Raw genomic sequence first — 25313 nt, forward strand, 5'->3', positions numbered from 1 at the left:
TCTTCGCCTAATCCCAAATCTAATCCTTATCTTCAGCCAAGAAAACGCATCAGAAATTAAAAAACATTGGATTTAAAAACCTTTGCTGTCCAAGTTTAATTGAAGGTGGGAGATTTAATCGTCTTATTGTAATTAACTCATCATCCACAAGTTTTCTCTCCCAGCACTCTGTTTTTATCAGTTACTCGAGCAGATTTGGCTGTTATCAGACTTTCCTTCAACACATGCACAAGTGTACGTGCTAATTGATCTCGCCAGGCTGCTAAGATGTACTCTTGCAGACTGAAATTCAACAGAACACATTGTACCATCGAATTTAAACAAGAAAAAAACGGTGCAAACTGTGGCTCGCATGTAAATCAAATTTGGATAGAAAAGCTCGTAGTCGCACAGCTTGCACAAGTTTTGTTTTGGAAAAACAATCCCATGTGCAGGATGTACTCAAACCAGATGTACTTGTCTTTGTTCCTACAGCGAAAGAACAACTTTATTGTGAGAACGACATGTTTTGGCTTTGGCCAGGGGCATCCAAGTTGTTCTTAATACTAAAAGTGTTGCTAGAGATTCACCCTCTTCAAGCTATTTTCCTTTTACATGCACCATGGAAGTAAGGATGTCGTGCCCGAAACCCCTACTCTATCGTTTCTGCATACAACTCATCATTAGATAGAGGTCAACATGTTAATTAATTGTCTTAAAAAACGTTAAATCAAACGTATTAACTTCCGAACCAAGGACATGCATCAATCTGCCTAGGGGGTTCTGCGGATTTTCATTAAATCACATATTTAACCCTAAAGTGACAGACTCAATGCTGTTGGAGGCTTTATGTGGAAATAAAACCTGCAGTGTCCCAGCCCTCTAAAGCAGATCGAAGAAAAATAACATTATCAACAGCACATCACTTTTTATACAATAGTTATATTTATGGCTTAAACTTAGGACTCAACCCAACACACACTTAAAATTCCTGCTCTGCGTGATTTCTAGTTCTCGGCCTTGGTCATCCCTCTTCAGAAGTTATTACTGGCCTTATAAGGAAAGGACTTCTTTTTTAGAGTGGACATATTTTGGTACAGTGATGTAATGAAGCATGCATAATCAAAGACAACATGTACTTCCTACTAAGGTCTCAAATACTCAAAACTAAGAAAATACTATTCTTGGATGTGGTTAAAATGAAAAGAAAACAACATTTTCATGGTGGCCAACTGTATTTCAACATTGCTTTTTTTACTTTTGCTTCAGCATGATTTAACGTCTATGTGTGTTTGGTTAACATTTTAGCTTTATTTAAATAATAAGCACATATCCTTGTGACATCTGGGTCTTTGGTCATTAGTTATTTTATTCTCTGACCCAATGCAAACCCAAATTAATTCCCAGGAACTTTTGCAATAATGCTTTTTGGGTGTTTCCCTTTCCTGTATAAAGGTTTGTGTGAATGGTCTGCAATGCCTAAAACACCTCGATCAGACTCCTTTGTCTTCTTCTGTAACATAATGACATCACTATGTAACACTCTCGCTTATTGGCTAGGGCTCTAACACATTGTACATGATAGGCTAGAGCTTTTTGAACATTAAAGCATGGAGACATGTCACAGTGGAGACACTAAATACACGTATGAACCTGAAAATGAACATAGTAGGGCTCCTTTAAGTACATCAAATAAAATCAACAAACCATTATGTACTTGCCATTAGTTTTTAATATTCTTTGATGCACATTGCAGCTGTTCAAACATCATGTGAGAGTTGGTTTATATCTCGCTAACACCAGATGATTGCAGTTATTTGCTTTAATATAAGTTTTGTAGCATAGTACCATACAGAAGGAGGATTTTGCTACATGTGGATCATTTATGAATGTTTCTTATTATTATCACCAGGTTTTAGGTAGGAGCTTAGTCTCCATGGTTACTCTGCATTTATGAGCCTTGGAGTGACATTAAAGGGATGCAATTAATTTGGAAGAAGAAAGAATTCAGCTTCAATAAAATCCATTTGTGCAAAATTGGAAAAACAATGTTATTTGAACAAAGGGAGTACATTTAATATCCAAAATGAGAAATATTAATTAGACTTTCTATGTGGAGTCAAACCTTGAATAATGTCCTGTAGTTCAAGATAAAAAGTCTAATTGGTGGAACAATCCAAAGCATATTTTCTCTTCATAAAAAGTACATTTGCTCGGACCAAGAGAAGTGATTCATGTTGCGTTGTTTTGTATTTGTGTCTTCTCAGGATCAACCAGTCAGAGTATCCAAAATAGGCAAGGTTCACGCCGCAGGAAAAGGGCGGCGACATCCAGACCTGAACGAGTGTGGCCTGAAGGCGTCATTCCCTATGTCATCAGTGGAAACTTCAGTGGTGAGTAACAAGGGTCATCCTGCCCTCTTTAACATAGCATCTCTTCATGTACATGATGTAAGGCAGTGTTGCTGCAGAATGTAGTAAGCATATATATATATATATATCATCTATTCAAGTCATCTTTTTTAACTGAGACTTATTCCCAGTAACATAAAATGAATAATGAAATTAACTGTTTTAACTTTTTATATAGCGACCTTTAAGCGTCCTGTTGTCTCCGGGTCAAATCTGACCGATTTACTACTTTCATCAATCATAACTTTTTTGTTTTACATTCGATTGCATTAAGGCTTTATGATATCCTTCACAGTAGACATTTGAACATATACAATTGCTGATCACCACTTTCATTGAATTTTGGATGATTTAGTCAACTTTGTAACACCAATGGTGTTCCCGGATCAGATAAAACACACACACACACACACACACACACACACACACACACACATCCTGTAGATGTGTTCCCCCCCTTATGTGCCCATCCCCCCATGTGAATCACACCTGGCACACACACACACACACACACAACAATTTGACACATTTCCCGCTCTTATGTGCCCATCCCCCCACATGGCTCACACCTGGCACACGCAATACATGTTCAGTGTCTATTCTTTGTATATTTATTGCAGTTTTTCATGTATACCAGTAGTCTGATACAATATTTAAAGTTTGAAAGGGTGTTAAATGAAATTTGGTGATGATTAATGGATTTTGTGTTAATGTATTAGCAGTTAAAACAGGACCGGTGAAATTTGACTGCGAACACCAAAGTAAGGGGGAGAAAACGAACACAACAGGAGGGTTAAAACAATGCATATGATGGGAGCAGTGCTGGATAGATATTGGACAATATGAAAATTTAAAGTAACAATTCCCTTCGCTGATCTTAGCGTATCCCGTAATCATCAACATATTCTTAAAACTGTTAAAATGACAGTCAAACATAATTTAATCTTCATTTGTATTGCATCCTTTATAGTGAATAAAATACATTAAAAGTATCTTATATAAGCTAATCATGATATTTGAAGTCCCCCACAAATAAAGGCTAAATAAATGTTTTTTATCAACTTTTTTTGGAGTGTTTTTTTTTACCACAATCCATGATATAATCCCATATCCTTTCATCCCTATTGCTCGGTGATGTTTTAAAGAGAGAGATCGAGAGAGAGAGAGAGATCGATCTCGAGAGAGAGATCTCTCTCTCTCGAGAGAGATCATTGTTGTTAGCTTCTGGTGCTAGCGTGCTACGCTAACGGATATAAGGAGTTTTTTTTCAACACAAAGTGGAGGAGAGTCCTCTCCTGTCAGACTGAGAGACTCCGTGAGCTAAAGGACTCTCTCAGTGGGTCTCAAATGTTTTGGTCACGATTAATGTAAACAATTATTTCCGTGGCACACGTTTATATGATCATTATAGTTATAAAAAAATAAGAGTATAAATGAAAAACAGGTATGAAATACTATATGACAGTAAAACAAGAATAAAGTTTCAAAGGGTGATTTGTAAAATATCCATAAAGAAAAAGTAAATCTGTTTTACAGTTCTGTTTCAAATGGGTGTTGAGAGAGGTATCCATAGATCTCTTCATTTTGCTCTCAAAGTGCACCAGATTGATGCATTTAACTTCAATATTTAAAAATAAATCGTCCCGGGGGAGCTTGCCCTCGGACCCCCCTATGTGAGGTCTACACACCACCTATGAAAATAGCACTTTACCCCTGCTTACACCTATATGCCGTGAGCTGATTATCGAGCCTTCATTGTAACAGTCGCAGGTACACTGTGTATATGCGTGGGGATTGTTGCAGTAGAAAATTCAACTGTAGCGCCCGGTACATTAATGGGAAACCCTAAATGTTTGAGCACCCTCTATGAAACGTCAAGCTACCCCACAGCACCCCCAAAATAAATCTCTGGCGCCGCCACTGAGCCTGACTATTTGTATTGGGGGGGGCCCGACTTTTTTTTTTCTCCAAAGGGGGGGCCTGACAGAAAAAGTTTGAGAACCACTGTTTTAAAGCAAAGTACATGGTGCAATTTCTAAATGATAAAAACAAGATTAGGACACAACTGACGAGGTCTACCTTGTGATGTCCCATGTCTTAATTTCCAGGAGCAGACTGTCTAATCTCAGGTCTTAAAGCTGTTTCCGGATGCTTCTATTCATCCTTCCTTTTTCTATAAAATGTGTGAGTGAGCTTTGGTCAGCTCCACTGATCCGTCCCCTCTCTGTCTTTTGTTTTCAGGCAGCCAGCGGGCCATTTTCCGCCAAGCCATGCGTCACTGGGAGAAGCACACCTGTGTGACCTTTGTCGAGAGGACGCAGGAGGAGAGCTATATTGTCTTCACCTACCGACCATGTGGGTGAGTCAGTGGGGTTTGAAGCTCCCGCATGAAGGAACCAAACAATGGTCAGCCTCTGTTTAGCCTTCGTTATCTACGGCTAATTATTTAGCGCCCCGATTAATTTTCCTTGCTTCCTGCTCTGCAGCCTTTCACCATTGTTTATCCTCTCCGACCACAGTCTCTGTGTGAGTTGTTATTTCAACCCCCTGCCAGTCCTGGGAGAAGAGGTCATTCAGTGGCCAGGAATGTTTCCTGTGCGCTGCATCAGTCACTGCACACTTGTGTCAAACACGGTGTTCAGAAGTGCATCCAAGGGAGAGACTTCCTGCATCACACTGTGTACTGCACTCCACTGAAGTTAGACTCAATGTCCACTCAGCGTTTCTTCTCTCTAACTGATACTCAGGGGAAAGTGCTGTTTGTGGCTCTTGTAGTTGCTAAGCGACGATTGACAACCTGTTTGCGGCGTTCAGTGCTCTTTTATTTAGCGATTACATATCTTCAAATGAAAGCACTTCTGCTGGTAAGACAAACCAATGCAACCCATTCATTTTGAAGGAAAAAGAGAAGTATTAAGATAGGTTCCCAGAAGCCTCAAATGTTCCCAGACCCTCATGTTTTAACCTCACACAGAAATGAACCACAAGCTGGAGTCATTATGTCATTACACACAATGTACCTCTCCCACTGATATGTATCATTCAACAGAGACGGCTTAACAGAAAGCGGATGTAGCTCATGAAAGCAAGCTTTTCCCAGCCAGCAGTTGATAGCCATTTTTAGCCCGGTGACTGGCCTCAGGGGCAACAGGGATGACATTATCCACGCAGGCGGCAGTGGTTAGCAGTGGGAACGCTTGACTCCGCTGCATATTCAGAAGGCCCCCATCTGTCCTGTGCAAAGTTCAAGGCGTATCTCAGGAGAGCCTGGCCTGGCTCTCAGTAATTAGAGAGTGGCTGTCTGGCCCACAGGACACGATGTGTGTGCCCGTCCTCCCAGACTCCCACACTGAAGCTTTCATGTCCCGCTGCGACGGAGCGCTGCAGCCCGCCAGCTCCCACCGCCGCTCAGCGTTAGCACTGGCAGGCGGATGAATGAATGTCACTGCTGTGTGTGTGTGTGTGTGTGTGTGGATGACGGGCCTCCTCGTGCAGCTCTCTTGTAAAACAGAGAGAGGTTGTTGATATAATGTTGTTCTCATTAAAAGCTCCAATAAAAATGTACAAATTGTTGAAATATAGGAGCTAGTAAGTAAACGTTATAGAGCCATAAATCTTTCCTCATCTTCTCCCCCCGCCGCGTGTTTTTTTAGTTTACTAAAACATAACGTCTAGTCACTATATTTGGCATTGTTAACACTGCCTCTTTGTGTGTGTGTGTGCTGATTCATAGGTGCTGCTCCTATGTGGGTCGTCGCGGAGGGGGTCCTCAGGCCATATCCATCGGGAAAAACTGTGACAAGTTCGGCATTGTGGTGCACGAGTTGGGTCACGTGATCGGATTCTGGCACGAACACACGCGGCCCGACAGGGATGAACACGTCAGCATTATCAGGGACAACATCCAACCAGGTAAGAGTCTCAACCATCCCACAGCAATAATGTTGGAAAGATGCAGTAAGAGACGATAAATAATAAAGGTAACACATTTGCACACAAACCTGGCCTAAGGTAATAGAGTATACACAAATCCTCCTTGGAAAGTGTTTATAGATTTGCTCAACAGCATATAAACAGCTCATTATGATAGTCAGTATCCAGGCCAGTTTTTTTAACACCAATGTCTGTTAAAAGGATCACATTTTCAATCTTTTTAATATAAATCGGGTGTGTTTGAAGCCCTATTGCATGACTATTTTCTCTGAAAGCACCTTTGACATACATACATACATAAGGTTACACAGCATGACTCGGCATCAAATTTCAACTTTTCCTATTTTTCCTCTCACAGGACAAGAGTATAACTTTCTGAAGATGGAGCCGGGGGAGGTGGACTCTTTGGGAGAAGACTATGACTTTGACAGCATCATGCACTATGCCAGGAATACATTCTCCAGGTAGGAGTCAGGCCAAGTTCCCCTTCTTACGGCCCAGACATGAAAACTAGTCGAGTCCGGCCAAGCTGTTTCCCGCACTGCTGTAACCTTTTAACCTATTATCTCTGTTTTCCATTTCGGCCATTAGGGTGTTTTTTATGACCATATAGATCTGTAATGCACCGGGTCTGTGTCAATGGGCTGCTGCTGAGTAATGTGGCAGGATTCCCAAAGAGAAGAAGAAACGCTTAAATATCTCCAATAATAAATCACAAAAAGCAATGTAGCCTGAGGACAAGAAAAGTTCAGAGAAGACTCTCTGTTCTTTGAACGTCTGTTTTGGATCTGAATTGTCTTACTGTGTTAAATTCAAAGAGATACAACATCGTTTTTTTGGGAGAAAGTGGGTCTTCAGTGGAGATTTAAAAAGTAGGTACAACAAAAAACTCAGTTTTATACTAAGCACACTTCTTTTCTCTTAGCTTTTTTTGGCTGGCCTTTTTTCAACAATTGTTGCTCACATTCTATGGGGCCTTGGGGAGACTGTAGGAGCGCTAATGTGATTTATTCAATGTTTGGATTAAATTGCGTATTGCTGTAATGGAAATACTGAGGGTCACAATATAATACATGTGCATGAAGTAAGACTTAGCACGAAATCTGACGTGTTTGGGTCCATTTGGCTCCTTTCAAATCCAGAGTGAATTAAATTAGACCCATAAGATTCAATAGCTGAGCTCTTACTTCATAGGCTTTGACCTTTTTTTGGCACCCTCAACAACTTTATCTACACTTTTAAGGTCACTACTTCTCCCGCGTTAGCAGCTCTGATCTGTTTTTTTAGGTTTTTGAGAAATTTGTGTTTTTGATCATTTCAGTGTTTTAGTAAAAGCCAAGTCTTCATACCATAGTGAAAGTGTTCTTCGGTTATGTGCCAGCTCTTTCCCACAGCCTGTTCAAATTAAGGCTCCTCTCCCTGATTCCTGCTGCTTTTCGAGCAGCAGCCTCAATAAAGCAGCACGGTCCTGGGGCTGAGCGAGCCCAGCAACAGTAGCTCTGCTTCATCATGACAACATGTCTTTGTGCCACTTTCAAGGCTATGTGAAGCTTCTTGTAAAAGTTGTGCCTTCACACCATGAAGCACCTCATTATGCTACTGAAGGCTCTTTGAAGAGGCCATGGTGATTAGTAGCATGATGTCCACCATAGGCAGGGACTCAGAGATTCATTACCTATGCCTGCTGCAAAGCCTTTCAGCACCTTCATAGCACTCAGGTGTTATAATACATGCCATGCTACTGAATGTGGTTTGCACTCCAAGCACAATTTAGGTCTACCACTAATAATCACCTACACATGGTAAGGAATGCAGTAGTGGGCATTTTTATTGTCTGCATTAATGTTCCCTTTGTGTTTTCCCATATGAAGGAAAGGCTCTGCTAACGTTTAATGCTCCCCAGGCTCAGCAAATAAAACCACATGACTCCAAACTTCTGTATCTTAGACTTTGGACAATTGGTAAATACCTGATAAAAATGGCTAAAATATTCAAACCAGATGAAAGCGCATTGAGTTTTGAATTAGTGGGAACATGTTGCCCTAGAGAAAGTCCTGTTTGTAAAAGGGGAACTGTAAATATCTAACCCTTACTTAACACTTAATTTTCTTTCCTTACTCCCTGTCAGATGCTACAGGAAGCTTTTCCAGATGTTGTGCTGTCATTCAGCACGGCACAGGGCTGTTTCGGCGAGGAAAGATGTTACTAGAAAAAGCCTCATGACGAATACTGGTCAGTCTGGGCTCTTACTCTAGTCATCTTAGGCTGTGGTTGATTTAAAGTCTAATTTACCAGCTGGGTGACTGCACAGCCAAAATAGACCTCTTGGGGGAAGTTGATTCATATTCTGAGTCATCATTGTAAATACACATGCATCGCCACGCTCACTGCAAAGTGCCTTCCTGACAACCTGTCCATGTACATTAAATTATTTCGCAAGTTGTGACAGCCGAGCTTTACATAGAGCCGTGTAAATATTATGGTTACCTCCTGCTGCCATGTACAGGATATGACAGTTTTGTGTAAGAAAACTGCATTTTTTCCACCCTTCCTCTATCGCTTAGATAAACACATGTGGGAACCTTTTGGACAGCTGCAGGTCACTTCAACTTTGCAAAGGTCTACCTATAGCAGGAGTGGTTTTGACAGCTTTTACTAAGCAAGAGTGGGTGCCATGTGATCCAGACTAAGCAAAACTGAGGTTACCCAGACTAAGATCATTACTACCATACTAAGCTTTGAGAACAAGGTGTTGGCTGTCACTTTGGACTTACATGTGTCCTCTATATATATTTTTTTTCCCTACAACCAGCTCTCCCATGCCCTGTGTTACTCTCTGAGTGTATGGGCCTCTTCTCAAGTAAACGGCCATGCTCTTGCAGCAAACAGATTCTGGGAAGCAGAGAGGGAATCTTTGTGTAAACGTAAGCTCAGCTGGGTGGAGGCCAATGTACAGAAATGCCTGTCGGGCCCCGTGCATCCAAACTGAAGGTAGAGAGTGCACTTAAAGCTGAAATATGGCACGGCCTTTCTTGTTTGGTTTGTCTTTGTTCGGGGAAAACAGGAAAATGAGGGACCGTAAAGTTATAGCATAACATCTGGTATGATATGATGATATAACATGAGACATATTTTCCCAAACCTTTTCTTTAGTTCATACCAAAAACAACTTTTTCTCCAGTGTGGGCTTTGAGGTCTACATGATCATTTTGTGACTTCCTCTGCAGCTGATAACTAGTATTATTTTTTTAGAAAAGAAGGGAAAAAGTTGTTTTTAGAGGACGGTTTTATCTTCCTTCAGCTCAGCACTTTGAAACAGGATATGTTTGCTATCACTCTCATGGTCACGAATGGACTCATGACCCTCTACATTTTGGGTATGCACAACTGCTCTCTGCACAAAGGAGCAGCCCTGTTTATATCGGGTAATTCCCACATGTTCTGTTTTCACTCCTACTCTGGAGTCCTAATTCGTGGAAGTGTGTTGATCAATAAGACTGTTTAGACTGAGAGAGAAATGGCTGCCATTGCTGGGGAATGTTCACAGAGCTGTATAAGCAGACAAGGGGCTCCTGTTAGCTTTTCACAAGTCATTCCAAGCACTTTTTCTGAGCGCTGATTGGCTGATCTACCTGGGCCAGTGTCTCCCTTTGTTACCCCATTATTAGCCAGTGTGTTTGCTCGGTGTTTTACAGTAAATCACCGTGGGAAGCCAGGGCCTTTGCCTCGGGTGTTGTTCTGAAGATTTCATGGCGTGTCTTGATGTTTTGCTGTGTCTCCAGGGGACAAGCAGGACTGATCCCCGTGCTTTTTGTGTGGGGTGTGTTACCCGACCCACAACCCGGCCTGCCCCCTCTTTCGCTTCCGAGATATTTTTTCAGGGTTGACGTATGGAGCGGTGCCAACTCAAATAGAGACCTGCCAGTGTGCCCTTTGTCTGCTCTGACACCGGCTGGAGTGGCGTTTTTTTCACCGGCAGCCAGCATACGGGCTCCTGGAAGCTCACAGACGGACGTGCAGGCAGAATCTAAACTGTTAGCTCAGGCTGCTCTGTTTGCACATGCCTGGCGTTGATAGGCATGTCACCATGGGAACGGCCGGGGAGCCAGGCCGTTGCTCGCCAATACTTGGAGAAAAATGGAGATGATAAACTAGCAATGTGTCATGTGAGACAGCACAGTGTGGAAAGAGTTTGTTCTGTTCTTACTGTTCTGCCATTTTTCTCCTGAAAAGCTACAAAGAAACTTTACCTGATGGATTTATAAGTCCTTTCACATCTGTTAAGTTTTGTTTTGGAGAAAGGCTTAAGTTTTTAGTTTGGGTCCATCTGTAAGGCAGACGCGTGTGAAGAATGATGTCAGTGTTCACCTCAGAAACCGAGCGTGACCCCGACTTTAAAGGAAAGCTTTGATAAGTGACTGCAACTGTCCATATATTGCCTTTCAGCAAGAAGTGATCATATCTGAAGAATCGGAAAGTAAACAACATTGATTTAAAATGAAACACGTTCACTTTTACAATCATATCAACATGTTGGTGGGAGAAAAAGGACCATGTGGCAATAAAAAAAGATTCAAAATGATAAATCTTTCCGTTTTAAAGAGGTCCTATTATGCTTTTCAGGGTTTTTCCTTTCCTGTAGTGTGTTATATAGGTTTTATACATCTCCAAGCGGTTGACGAATCACAACAGTGGCGTCCAGCTAACCAATCAGTGTCTCTGGCCTCTGGTTTCAGACAGAGGGTGAAAAGAGGTGCTTTTTGAACCTTAAAGTCACAGTGGAGGCACAACATACAAATCTGAATCTGAAAATGAGCATAATAGGGCCCCATTAAAATAACATCACTGGTCTAATGTACCTCATTAAAAATGGCTGATGGGTCAAGTAGAAAATGCATCGACCAGCTCCTGATTGGTTATTTGTTATAAGAGTGTTTATTCATAGATAAGAAGTTTGCTAATGTGCCACATCTTTTATTATTTTCGTTTTATTAGAGTACAAGCAGGAGACAGGATCATGGTAATACTCACACATAGGTGTGGGTGTGCGTGCTGAAAAGCTTCATGCTGTCCAATTTAACTGCTGCCACATCTCATCACAATCAGTCTTTTAGTAAGATTTCATTAGATGTGGGTTTTGCATCAGACATCTGAAATGCATTGAGACATTTTATAGTAGAAAAATGCACACTTTTGTTCCTATTGTCAAGGGTTACATGAAACATAATGTCTCTGTGTCCCCTCTTGTCTGTCTGCTGGATTTGCTAAACAAAACAACCACATTTATTTTGGCTGATCCACACTGGAAGTACCCACATTCATTGTTGTTTTTAGATGTCTCGATCCTTTAGAAACCCTTAATAATAATGTTGACAGTGATTGCGCTATCTGATGGTAAGTCACTTAATCCTCAGGCGAACATGTTTTGTGGCGTGCGTGTATGTTGGACTAGTCATCAGGATGTGTGCATGCCGTCTGGGTTTCATGCGACATTAACCTTGGTCTCTCCTGCTGAATTACAGAGGCATCTTCCTGGACACCATCCTGCCACGCTACGATGTGAACGGAGTGCGACCACCCATTGGCCAGAGAACCAGACTGAGCAAAGGGGATATCATACAGGCACGCAAACTCTACAAATGCTCCAGTAAGACCAAAATGACAGATGCTGTCTGCTATGGGTTTTTCCTGTCTATTTTTGCATGTGTGTGTAACATAGAGCTGAAGAGAGGTCTGCCGCACCTCCTGTTTTCACTCGATTCAGCTCATAGCCGAGCATCGTCTCTTGATGTGGCGTCAGTCCTTGGCTACAGCGTCCGAAAGTCCTAAGCTGGGAGGAGTGTAAACGCTACCCAAGGACAGGAAGTTTGTCATCACTCTTTCCCAGATAAACGCAAAAGAACAGCTGTTTCTCAAGAAGACAATGACGACAACAATTTTCGGGAACACTCATGTGCGCACATCACAGCATGTGAAATGTGAACTAAAAGACTATACTAAGAGTTACATAAGCTTGGTACTTTACAAAACCACTCACTTTGTTTATAATTACAGGGGAGAGAGGATTTAATGCTGTTGAAGTAAATAGGGTTTATGGCATTAACAGATGTACATTGAGATCAGCTTGCTGCTGAATAGATTTGATGACGGACAGTTAATTGTAAGCCAGGCGAGGATAGCTAGCCTCACATTAAAGCTCCTTAAATAAGCATAGTCATGGTCACCGGAGCTGGACCAGCATATGTGGTTTTAGTGAGGAATTTTTAAATGGAACATTGGAAGCGTTCTGTCTCTTTCTTCACGACAATTTCTGTCTTGTGAGGAAGAAACTGACTGGATGAGGTGACGCACGCTGCGGGGGACGAGGTGGTGAGTCTCCACATGTTCTTGGAAAATAAAAAATCCTTAAAGAACCACAGATCTGCCATTCATGAAGCATTCCTGGGTGCGTTTGTCATCCCCGGTGTGTGCCTGGAAGCTTATGAAGGGTTTAGTACCGGCGAACCTCTGCCAAGCATTATTACACACAACCCTGGGCTGAGGGCTCTTCATGTTATTGCTTACACACAGTCCTCAAGGGAAGTGATAGATGAGAACAATTGGAGATGTTTTCCTTACTCCTTCATAACACCCCCTCGAGGTAAAGATAACACAGAGTTATAATGAATGCATACATTTATCTCAAAATGGAAAGCAGAAGATGCAATCTACTCTCTGTTATTTCCTCTCCGTCTTAATCAAATGTGTCTCTCCCTCACTTGGCATCAGCCTCCCTCAGCAGATCCACGAGGCTGTACCTGGTGTCTGGGATCAGTCCTCGCACACTTGCACACTTAAAGGGGCCATATTTTGCAAATGTTTTGCTTCATATTTGTATATAATTCTTGTACTGTGACATGTTCACAAAGCTCTTTATCTTTCTCATACTGCCTGTGCTGCGCACCTCTTTTCACCCTCTGTCTGAAACCAGAGCCCAGTCTGCTCTGATTGGTTAGCTGGACGGCTCTGTTGTGATTGGCCAACCGCTATGTCAAAGTCGCATCACCCCCACTCTCTTCAACCTCCACTGGCTCCCGGTCAAGTCCCACATCACTTACAAACTCCTCCTCCTCACCTCACAAGTCCCTCCATGCCCTCTCCCCTCACTACCTCACAGATCTCCCCCACCCTTACATCCCGTCCCGCACCCTTCGATCCTCAGACTCTGGCCTGCTCTCCATTCCACCTTCACGCCTCCGCACCTTCGGGGACCGTGCCTTCAGTGTCGCTGCCCCCACCCTCTGGAACTCCCTCCCTGCAGAAATCCGCAACGCCCCTTCTCTCAACATCTTCACATCAACCCTTAAAACTCATCTGTTCAACATCGCCTTCCAACAATAACTCACATTTCTCCCCCCCCCCCCCCCCACTTACACTTCCATTTCTGCCCCCTGTTTTATGTTTATGTTTTATGTCTTGTCCTTGTATGTTTCTTTGTAAAGCGACCTTGAGGTTATGAAAGGCGCTATATCAATTCAAGTTATTATTATTTATTATTATTTAAGTCAACTTTATTGTCAATCTTTCAGTTTGTGTGTACAGACAGAGATCAAAATACCGTTTCCCACAATCCCGAATAGAAAAATACAAATATATATATATAAAAATATGTATAAAATATGTATATCATATATATATATACCCAATCAACAGACACATGTATACATATACACACATTAAGACATAAATAAAAGCACAACAATCAATGTCCTGCCCCTTAGCCTATCACGTACAATGTGATGGAGCGCTGGCCAATAGAAGCACCAGAGTTATATAGTAATGTATTTATGGTACGGAAGTTAACAAAGGAGTCCAATAGAGGTGTTTCAGGCAGGGGGGGGAGTGTGTGGGAGAGAAACTCCCCCTGGAGGAAACTTTGGGATGTTAGCCTGTGCAGACCATTTACATGCACACAAACCTATATAACACACTACAGGAGAGAACAAACCCAAACAAACATAATAGGGCCCCTTTAATTTGTGCCAGTCAAACTAAGGGTGGTTTTTCACAATGTGTTCATAATGCATCACATCCTCCAGAAGGCTCAGTTATTTATAGTGGGCCAGGTTTATTTTCAGAGGATGCTCAGAGAAAGTGTCTCACACTCTATTCCTTTGTGTGATCATCATCTGGAGTCGGGGGGGAGGGGTGAGGTGCGGGGTTGTGGGCGAATATTATCAGCAGATGTGCCTTTGAACATTAAAGCGCTGCCCTTTACTTCACATTGGCTGTTTTATAATTCCAGCATCTGTCTCTGCAGCGGGGGGATTCTCCTCAGAGCTGATGTGTGTGTATAACTTGAATTAGTGGATTAGGTGTTATCAGGCAGAGACTAATTGGCAGCACATCATGCTCACGGCTCAGGCCTAATGTGTGTGTTTGTGTGTGTGTTTGTGCACAGGATGTGGGGACAGTCTGCAGGAAAGCAGTGGGAACTTCTCCTCTCCTGGCTTCCCCAATGGATACTCAGCCTACATGCACTGCATCTGGAGAATATCAGTCACACCGGGGGAGAAGGTATGAGCATATGGAAAGATCCACTTTGAGATGCCAGAAAACAAGCTTCACTGTCTGTTTTTACACTGATGTGCTGTACTTCTTATTTATATGAAACGTGTCCGTAATCACGCTCTCTTTGTTCTTTTCTAGATCATTCTCAACTTCACCTCCATGGATCTGTACAGGAGCCACTTGTGTTGGTACGACCATGTGGAAATTCGAGATGGATACTGGAGGAAGGCGCCTCTCAAAGGTCAGTTTCAACTAGAGAAGGCTGTATGTGGGCTGCAATCATGAATCATGATTCATGATTCATTTGATTATCCGATGAAACATTTCTGGACCAGAAAAAGGTGACATCTCCAAATGTCTTTGACAAAAATGAATATGCAATCCCAAATAAAAAATGGTTACGGTAGTGATGGCAAGTTTCAAACAAGTGTTCAAAGAAACAAAAACATTATTTGCAGAAGTCAGAAGTACATTCAGTAAATGAATTAGCTAATTGTTTAGTTCTTGTCCAATTCTATGTTTTTCAATTATGTCTTTGAATTCCTCTAGTACACTTTCACCTGTGTGTTAAGGTTTTTATAATGTATTGTTTTAAGTAATCAAATCTTGGTTCCTCGGGGTGTTCTCACCTGTGACTCAGGTCGTTTCTGTGGGGATAAACTGCCGGAGTCAATCATCTCCACCGACAGCCGCCTGTGGATTGAGTTTCGCAGCAGCAGTAACTGGGTTGGGAAAGGTTTCTCCGCCGTTTATGAGGGTAAGCACCCATTCCCCGACCCCGCTGCACCCCATCCCCGCATGCCGCTCAGCTGAGTGAACGCATGGCCGGTCACACATCCAACAATGTGCCTGGAGGCTGCAGCAGTCATATCCAGTTTTTGGCTCCCCTGCTGCTGATGTGGCAGGCACTTTACGCTGCATTAATCAGATTTTGGGCGGCCTTCACACTCGGCTCCATTGTTTCCAGACCGTGCAAAGTGACTGTGTGTGTGTGTGTGTGTGTGTGTGTGTCTGGGAGGCATCTCAGCTATTCCTCATTGCATAAATCAGAAACGGAGCACACGTTTTTATCTTCAGAGGCATGTGCTGATCATACTGCTATAGAGGGAGCGCAGTATTGTTTTTTATATTGTTTTTATTGTCACATGCAGCCATCTGCGGAGGGGAGGTGAAGAAAGACAGCGGCCAGATCCAATCCCCCAACTACCCTGATGACTACAGGCCGAACAAAGTGTGTGTGTGGAAGATAACTGTAGCGCAGGGCTACCATGTAGGCCTCACCTTCCAGTCTTTTGAGGTAAGACCCCAGTACTTTGTCATTTATTAGTACAATTGTTGAGTTTTATGACTGATTTGGAGATGTTGTTGTTGTTGTTGTTGTTGTCAAACCCCAGATTGAGAGACATGACAGTTGTGCCTATGACTACCTGGAAGTGCGCGATGGGAACTCTGAAAACAGCCCCCTGTTGGGACGCTTCTGTGGCTACGACAAGCCAGATGACATCAAAACCAGCTCCAACCAGCTGTGGATGAAATTTGTTTCAGATGGCTCCGTCAACAAGGCCGGCTTTGCTGCCAATTTCTTCAAAGGTCAGAGGTCAAGGGTTGTAAATTCTCAAGAAAGAAAGTCGACATCTGTTTAATCTGACATGTTACAGCAATCGCTCCTTGTGTCTCGTTATCTTTTTAAAACATTTTGTCCGTTTTTATCAGATAATTTTTCTGGGTTCTGTGGGACCCTCTGTGCCTGCGGTTGTTTTGAGGGGTTTCTCCTGTAAGCCAGCGAGCCAGGGGGCCAGCAGAAAGGATCCTAAACATAACTTTGTGTTTTCAGAGATGGATGAGTGCTCCAAGCCGGACAACGGTCGCTGTGAGCAACGCTGTGTCAACACACTGGGCAGCTACAAGTGCGCCTGCGACCCAGGCTATGAGCTGGCTGCTGACAAGCGCAGCTGCGAGGGTAAGTACAGGGAGAAAAGTCACCATGTAATTTACATGCTAAATAACTTTACACAGTTAGCCACCCAAATACAATAAGTACAGTCACTCTAAAGCCAGAACCAGATGCCAACAGTGATGTATGTGCTGGCCGGGCACTACCTTTGTAAAGTATTGAGTCATAACAATGCAAGCGTTATTTTTATCTCAAATGATATGTTGTCATTTAAGACCTAAATGCTAGTGTACAAGCTGGACCAAATCTGGTTGACCTCTGTCCTGCAGCTCCTTCCTTTAAAGTCAGCTGTCACAACAGTTATGCTATGAACGGCAATATTTCATTTTTATGTTTTGTTTTTTGTAAAAAGTATTGAACTGTAACAATTGAAGACAAGCAAATTAAATTGAAATAAATCATGGATAAGATTTTACAAGAAAGATTTAATGAAGTTTGTTATATGCATTAGTTTGAAATGGTGGAACGAGCTCCCTTTTGACATCAGGACAGTAGAAAACATGTACTTCTTTCATCACACTATAAAAAAACCTCCTGTTTCGCTTGCACCTTGTTCATTTAAAGTGGACCTATCATGCTATATTTGAATAATATAGTGTAGGACCATACCTATATAAGGCATATTTATATTTTTCAAAATACCAAACAGATCATGCATTTTAGCCATGCCTCATTTTGCTCAATTTGAATTTTTTTATCCCTGTTTTAGCAAGGGCAGATTCAGTGAGAACAGCACCATCTACAGGCCTGGCATATGTACTACAGTGTCTCCAGCGCTTTCGAATGGCAATGGCCGTGGCTGTCTCCTCCTGATTGGTGGAGTTGGCCCAATAGCCGTAGCGCCACTGTCCTGACGTCAGGACAGTGTTCAAATCTGGATCAGTTTTTATCAGATCCGTTGCAGCCCCTTTTTTAGAGATTTGGGTATGGAGGAAAATAGAGAGGGTTGTGTTTTCTGACACTTGGTGAGTTCCCTGGAACACCGGGGACACATATTCATGTATAAAAGACGTACAAAAGTGCATTTTGCATGATAGGTTCCCTTTAATAAATAAATAAAATGTTGAGCACTTAATGAGTTTAGCCAATTTGAAACTAATTCACCAGCACTTTGATTATTTGAAGTGAATATATTTGCATTTTTCTATCTCTATGATTTATGCTCTTATTGTAAGTCGCTTTGGATAAAATCATCAGCTAAATGAAGTGTAATGTAATATTATTGAATAATGCAATGTAATTGTTACAAATTAAATGTTATTTGCACACAAACCTCCATAAAGCTTTACAAAGTTAAGGTGTATGACTAAACATTTGTATTTCTAAATAAATGTAATTGCAACTAAAAGGGCAGTGTGCAAAAATCCTCTTATCTCTTTGCTTTGGACATTTCCTCCTACGCACCTGTCTGCAAGAAATTGAAGGAGTCCATCAGCCTCAACAATCCAAACCTTTATTATCCCAGCAATTCGCCCATGTCCACATTTAATAACTTCACAGTCCATGTATCAACATCACATCTACTGCAGTTGGTACGGATCAGCACTGCATGTTAGGTTTAGCTAAAAATAGCCAGGTGAGGGGCAACACCAGTTGTTGTAACATGTGTGTCTTGCATAACCAAAGCCTGCCTTAGTCCTCTGTAATCGGGTTTATTTCGGAGACAAAAGGATATTTCAGAGGCTTTAATTTCAGCTGTGTGGCTTGCAGCGCGGAAGACGTCTTATTGAGTTATTTGTTGATATTATTTATTTTCTATCTGCCTTTGTGCATCTGTATCAAACTTCTTATTCTTGTCTCTTCCCTTGTTTTCCGTCCAGCTGCCTGTGGAGGCTTCATCACAAAGTTGAATGGGTCCATCACCAGCCCGGGGTGGCCCAGAGAATACCCCCCCAACAAGAACTGCATCTGGCAGCTGGTGGCCCCCACGCAGTACCGCATCACCCTGCTCTTTGACGTCTTCGAGACCGAGGGCAATGACGTGAGCACTTGGGTTATTTTGAATCGACACAGGGTGGGTTTGTTCCGTTTTCTCTCTCTGTCACTGCACAAGCATCCCTGTCCTCCTTATGTTTCATGATTAAAGCCAAATAAAATGCCCCATCCTCCTCACACGCTCCGTTTCTCTGCTCAGGTTTGTAAGTACGACTACGTGGAGGTGCGCAGCGGGTTGTCGGCGGATTCAAGGCTACACGGGAAGTTCTGTGGAGCGGAGAAACCAGAAGCTATCACCTCCCAGTACAACAACATGCGCATTGAGTTCAAATCAGACAACACCGTTTCCAAAAAGGGCTTTAAAGCGCAGTATTTCTCAGGTGAGTCCTCAGAGAAACATGTTTGTTCTGCTGCTAGCTGTCAGTCTTGAAAGGAAACAGTCACCAAGCGTGTGTCCTCTGTGCTTCCTCAGACAAAGATGAGTGCTCTAAGGAGAACGGCGGCTGTCAACATGAGTGTGTCAACACCTTCGGGAGCTACAGCTGTCAGTGCAGGAGCGGCTTCGTGCTGCATGACAACAAACACGACTGCAAAGAAGGTATTTCAACTCAAAGTCTTGTCTCTTTATTTCAGAATCAGAATTTGTTTATTCGTCCCACAAAGGGGAAACTTACATTGTTACAGAAAAGTATAGATAGAGACAAAGAAAATAGAACACTATTATACAAAAAGGCATGAACATAGCATTGAAATAAAAAAAATTACAATTGACAGAAGTCCACATTTAAGTAGATAGGAAGTAGCCGCAGTATTTATGACATTAAATAAGTGTAGCACTGTAGAATGAAGTGTGGTATATAATATTGGTCCAATTATTATTGCACATCGTTACGTAAAGATTCAGTAATGGATGGACTAACTTGGAGTAGCAGCTAGTAGTAATAATAATATTAGCAGATCATTTGTTTCTGCTCCGGACTTATGCAATGATTACTTTGAGTCTAAAACAGTGTGTTCCATATCAGCATGATGCAGAGGTTGACTCAGTGATGCTTGTTTACAGCTGGATGCGATCACACCGTGAACAGTGTGAGCGGTGACATCACCAGCCCCAATTGGCCGGATAAATACCCCAGCAAGAAGGCCTGCACCTGGGCTCTCACCACCACCCCCCGGCCACCGCATCAAAATCGTACGTGTGACTTCCTCCCGCTCTCTATGTCATTTTTCTCTCGTCAGTCACGTTTTTGATTTGTGTGTGTTGCTTATTTGCGTAATTGAATTGCTAAATCCACCGAGGACATCTGTGTTTACTGTTCTGCTGTCAGTGACTGATATGCCAGCCCTAACCAGGATGTGTGGCTCCCCCTTCTGTTATTTTCTGCATTTATGTCGAATGTGTCACTGACAGGATGTAGATTATTTGAATATCCTTTTTTTATTTTTAGCATTTGCTTATAAAAAGATCACACTTATGACATCAAAGCATGTCTTCTTGTCCTAAATAACAATTCAAAACTGGTGTCAAATACTGTTAAACTCACCTGTGTGCTTCGAAGAGAATCACAGTTTTTTCAGTGCGGATACATTTTCTAGAAATCCCATATCACTGTCAAAAGAATTTAATTTGATTTCAAAAAAGGTAGTCTCAAAGTAGCATTTGAACTCCTACATTTTAATTTTCACACTGTTTCACACATACTCATCATCTTGTTTTGTCGCAGGCCTTCAATGAGATCGACATGGAGGCCCACCTGGAGTGTGCTTACGACCACATCGAAATTTACGACGGGCGAGATGGGAAAGCTGCGAGTCTGGGTCGGTTCTGCGGCACCAAGAAACCTCCACCCATCACGTCTAGTGCCAACAAGCTGTTCGTCCGCTTCTTCTCTGACAACTCAGTGCAGAAGAAAGGCTTCCAGGCCTCCCATACTGCAGGTAAGAACAGATGCTGCTATAACAGATTCTCCTCCTATTGAAAGGACACACAGTGAAAGCATGTATCAAGTACTCAGCTCTTGTGTAAAGTAAATAGCGGCCGTGTTTAACAACAGCAAAACTATATGAAAAGTCTTGTACATCTCCGCATAAACAGTCTCTCACGTTATCAGGCGAGTGATTCATCCGTCGAGTTCTGTTTATGCAGATGGGTTTTCAATTGTAAGGGAAAAGCCAATGTGTGTGAGAATACAACTGCTTAAATGACACTTTTATCACACCGCACAAGTTGTGTGAGAGTTTGTAAATCGATGTTTATAATGAAGTTTCGCTGTTGTTTCATGCAGCACCCATTTATTTCAATTTATCAATAAACTAATGAGGAATGTGCGAAACAAAAAGGCATTCCAGTAAATGATCTAAGCTGTCATGTTTTTGTGACATCATTTTAGTGTTGACAGAACAATGGTTGTGGGAATAATGCTCACAGGATTTAGTTTGGTCTGAATTTACCACCACGTCTGAGAATAATTATGACTAACTGCAGAGCATGTGGAATGATCCTTTGAATCTGTGTGACTGTAAAACCACAGCTGAGCTAAAGACCAACAAGCACAGCAGCTGTTTCTGGCCTCTGTTTTCAAAATGTCCAACTCGGCTCAACTTCTCTGTCCGCAGAGTGTGGAGGTCGCCTAAAGGCTGAGGTCAAAACCAAGGACGTGTTCTCCCATGCACAGTTCGGGGACAACAACTACCCCGGAGCCTCGGACTGTCAGTGGGTGCTCTCTGCGGAGAAAGGCTACGGCGTGGAGCTCATCTTCCAGACCTTTGAGATCGAGGAGGAGGCGGACTGCGGCTACGACTACATGGAGCTGTTTGACGGAGCCGACACCAAGTCTCCACGGCTTGGACGCTACTGTGGCTCAGGGGTAAGAACATTTTCCTTATCACAGCACTTCAGTACAGTTTTTACAGTATACTAGCTGGAGTTTCAGACTATTGTTCTGGAATAAGCTGACCTTTTTAAAAGTGAGACTTTTTAAACTATGCTTGATTCCAGTCCAAACCCCGGCTTGAATTACTTTGTTAAAGTCAACATGTTCCTCTGGGTTTGGGAGTGTTTCTGCGGAGGCGGTTGTGGGTCGACAAAAGCCATCACCCCCTAGGAGCCGATAGCATCAGAGTATCTCGCATCCGGTTGTAAGAGTGAATTAATCAGCCATTGCTGAGGCTGCAGCCTGAGACTGGAACAATGAGGCCAGCAGGGAATAGAAACACAAGTTTTCTCAGGTCAGAGAACAGCTTGATTTCATTTAAACGCTTCAATAATAAGCTGTGGCCTTTTACTCACGCCTGTTCTAGTGAAGTGTTTTCTGGAGGGGACATGACACCCCCTGAACCCCAGGGAGAAGCTCCTCAATCAAGTTTCCTTTTATAAAACAGGTCGAAATGAACTGACACAATTCAGTCAGAAGTAGGTTGAAAACTCATTATAGTGAGGGGAGGCTTACTCTTAGCCCCAGGGCTTTTCTCAGTTAAATAGCAGACTGCATTTCAGCCGGTTGTACAATGCGATTTGTTGGCCCCTTTCTTCTGGCGTTTTAAACCTAATTCCAATAAACCAGGACTTATGGGCTATTGTAGATATATTATTCATGTTATGAATGACAGCTTTATTAAACAGCCCGGTGTTTTACAGTTGGTTGCACAAGCTTTACCTTCTCCGACATCGCAGCGCCACAGTGTGTCACCTCAAACAAGTAATTCACTTAAGTACGATGTTTCAAATGAATATTAATGTGATACCCCAGCCAGGTCATGTGTTGCATATTTATCTATGAACACATAATAAAGTGAATTCCCCCTTTTGTTTCATTGGAGAGGGCAGACTTTGTACTCGTGACATTTTAGAAGTGCTGTGCAGTGTATGGTTTTGTTCAGGGGATAAATGAGCTTCGTAGAGCGCTGCACATGGAACTAATCTTCAGTTTTATTTTATCCTCACTTCAATAGCAGCCAGAGCCTTAATCAGAATAAAGCCATACAGTCCCAGACCCTTGCGTGGCCCCTGGCTGTTACAGAAGTAGCAGTCCTCTGCAGTCAGAAGCCTTTCGTCATGCTCAATGATCAGACTTCAGTATCAGAATGTGAGAAGTCTCTTAGTTTTAATTGAAGTTCAGTGGTGTAAAGTGACTAAGTACATTTACTCAAGTACTGTACTTAAGTACAATTTTGAGGCACTACTTTGTACTTCTACTCCACTACAATTCGAGATAAATATTGTACTTTTACTCTGCTACATGTATTTAATATCTTCAGTTACTTTGCAGATTTGGATTAATGATATAAAACATAATCAACTCTTAAATCAGACATTAGTTACACTTGGAGTAAATTCACAAGCAGAGTCATCGAGACTAGCGGCACCTTTACCAGCTTTGATAACACTTTAATGCATCAATAAATATGATCAAAACATATAATATATATTATTCTGAAATGGGCCGATCTGCATAATGAGGACTTTAAGTATATTTGATGTTCATACTTTTCTACGTACAATATCTGGGCAGGCCTACTTCTGTTGAAGTGCAGTCCGAGGAGCAGAAAGTGACGGTACAAATGAATCTCTTGTTTCCCCCCCCCCCCCCTCAGCCTCCAGAGGAGATCTACTCGGCCGGTGACTCCATTGTGATCAAGTTCCACTCCGACGACACCATCAACAAAAAAGGATTCCACGTGCGTTACACCAGCACCAAGTTCCAGGACACACTGCACTCCCGCAAGTGACCAGCGGGGGCCAGGAGGGGCCGTGCGGGGCAGAGGGGCAAACGGAGGGGCCCCAAGGGGAGGCGCAAGCCCGACGCTCGGAAACCTTTGGCCACCAAGATAAATCAGACACGACAGAACAGCCGCAAGACCACCAACCGCACCTCAGCTCCCAGGGGCTCTAGCGCCCCCCACAGACTGTGAGGAGTAAAGCCATTCTGCAGTACACCTTGTTTTTACCTTTTTATGGTTAGGATTGGGGTGGGAGGATCAACGTCTGCCTTAGGCGGACAGTAGGGGAAGATTTATTGACCCAGACCCCTCCAGATATTTTTTTGTTTCCTCTTTTTTTTTTTTTTTTTAATGTGCATCCTAATGAGAGGCACAAAGGAAAACAGTGGATTCTCAGGACCTGTAGGAAGGCGGGCTTTTGTCGGGCCAGCCCACCACATCCGGGAGGGGGAGAGGAAGAGGAAGAGGAGTATAGGAAGGTCTCCTGCACTCCTCAATAATTGCTCTCCTCTCCTCACACATCCCTTTGGTTCAAGGATTCCTATCTGTAAAAGGACTTGACTTGAGGTTTTTGATACTGTATGTCGGTCAATTGCATGTAATTACAAGGAACGAAGGAAAACTGTACAGTGACAACACCAGCATTTGTAATTGGCATTGTCCTGGCACCCAGTGGCAAGATTCTCGTTGTTACCATTAACAAGGAAATTAAGGAAGCAGTTATCTTATTAAAGGACTAATACATGAATTGTGGTCCATGTCTTCTGGTTGGTAATTGCTGGCCTGAGGACTGGCTATTACTGTACATCCATGTATAAAGTAATGTGTATGATCTTTCAAAGGGAACATGTGCTTTTCTCAGCTCAAACCAATTAGCACTTTACAGTGAATTGTTCCAAAATCATGAGCTTATGAATTTTTGTGAAATGCAATGCCAGTTCACTTATTTTTAAATGCATTTTATCTCTTATTCTACATTGTTTTCTTTTTTTAATTGCTCCAATTAGTTCCTCAGGCATACTTGAACATTGTGTGTGCCCTGCAACATGGGGTAATAAAGATATGATTTATGTTTCAGTGTTGGTTTACACTTCTGATGTAAAATAATTTCTCTCCAGAGAAAATGCCTTTTTCTTGGTACCATGAAGTATTTCTCTAGAACCAAATGGGCCTGGGTATTTATTGTTATAGTAATTATAATGTAAAGGTGGAACGGTGATGTTGGAATAGCCCTATAATTGCCTTCTAATGTATAGCCATTGGTCTGTGTTGAATATATTATGTTGCTCACTCATTCCTTTTCTCCGTTTATTGCTCATTCAACGCGATGAGAATATTGTTGTGTCACATCGAGGGAGTATAAAGCATCTGTTTGATGTCCGACCTTCGTGCACAATACTATTTGATAACTGTTTTGTGCCATTTCAGTAAAACCTTGTCCTGCATCACTCCAGCGGATTTGAGTGCAATCCAGGACATGTGAGTAGGAGGCGAAATACAGAGCTGAGGACTTAAATGGTACACTGGTCTGTTTGAAATAACTTTCTGACACCTAGCAAACACAGAGAAAAAGCCACATATAAATATCCGTTATTCATCCTTTCATCTACGCTTCACTATTTATAGACGGAGCTTGTCATTTCAGACTGCAGAAGGAAAGTATTTCATTTTTCGCCTTGCTGAATATTCATTTGCCTACATATAACCTCTCTCCCCCCTCAATGCTTTCCCATTACCATTCTGTTGGTCTTCAGAAAAACAAATAAAACAAAGCGAGTCAGAGCAGTGTAGTTGCAGGGAAAATTGGCACAACTGAAATTGGCATTCATTAA

The 25313-nt window shown here is 42.3% G+C and overlaps 1 protein-coding gene across 1 annotated transcript in view; it reads left to right on the plus strand.

Annotated features, from left to right (window-relative positions):
• bmp1a (bone morphogenetic protein 1a) overlaps positions 1–24558 on the plus strand; it is a 36732-nt gene extending 12174 nt beyond the window's left edge. The window contains 19 exon segments of the mRNA XM_034148708.1: positions 2247–2372; positions 4632–4749; positions 6124–6302; positions 6682–6787; positions 11846–11970; positions 14764–14879; positions 15012–15114; positions 15514–15630; positions 16025–16170; positions 16268–16463; positions 16708–16833; positions 18648–18808; positions 18962–19142; positions 19235–19360; positions 19826–19932; positions 19934–19954; positions 20487–20700; positions 21379–21629; positions 23356–24558. Of these exon segments, the coding sequence (XP_034004599.1) occupies positions 2247–2372; positions 4632–4749; positions 6124–6302; positions 6682–6787; positions 11846–11970; positions 14764–14879; positions 15012–15114; positions 15514–15630; positions 16025–16170; positions 16268–16463; positions 16708–16833; positions 18648–18808; positions 18962–19142; positions 19235–19360; positions 19826–19932; positions 19934–19954; positions 20487–20700; positions 21379–21629; positions 23356–23490 (2654 nt within the window). The 3' untranslated portion in view covers positions 23491–24558.
• The last annotated feature ends 755 nt before the right edge of the window (positions 24559–25313 follow it).

This window comes from Trematomus bernacchii, unplaced genomic scaffold (genome assembly GCF_902827165.1).
Source record: "Trematomus bernacchii unplaced genomic scaffold, fTreBer1.1, whole genome shotgun sequence".
Classification (NCBI taxonomy): Eukaryota; Metazoa; Chordata; class Actinopteri; order Perciformes; family Nototheniidae; genus Trematomus; species Trematomus bernacchii.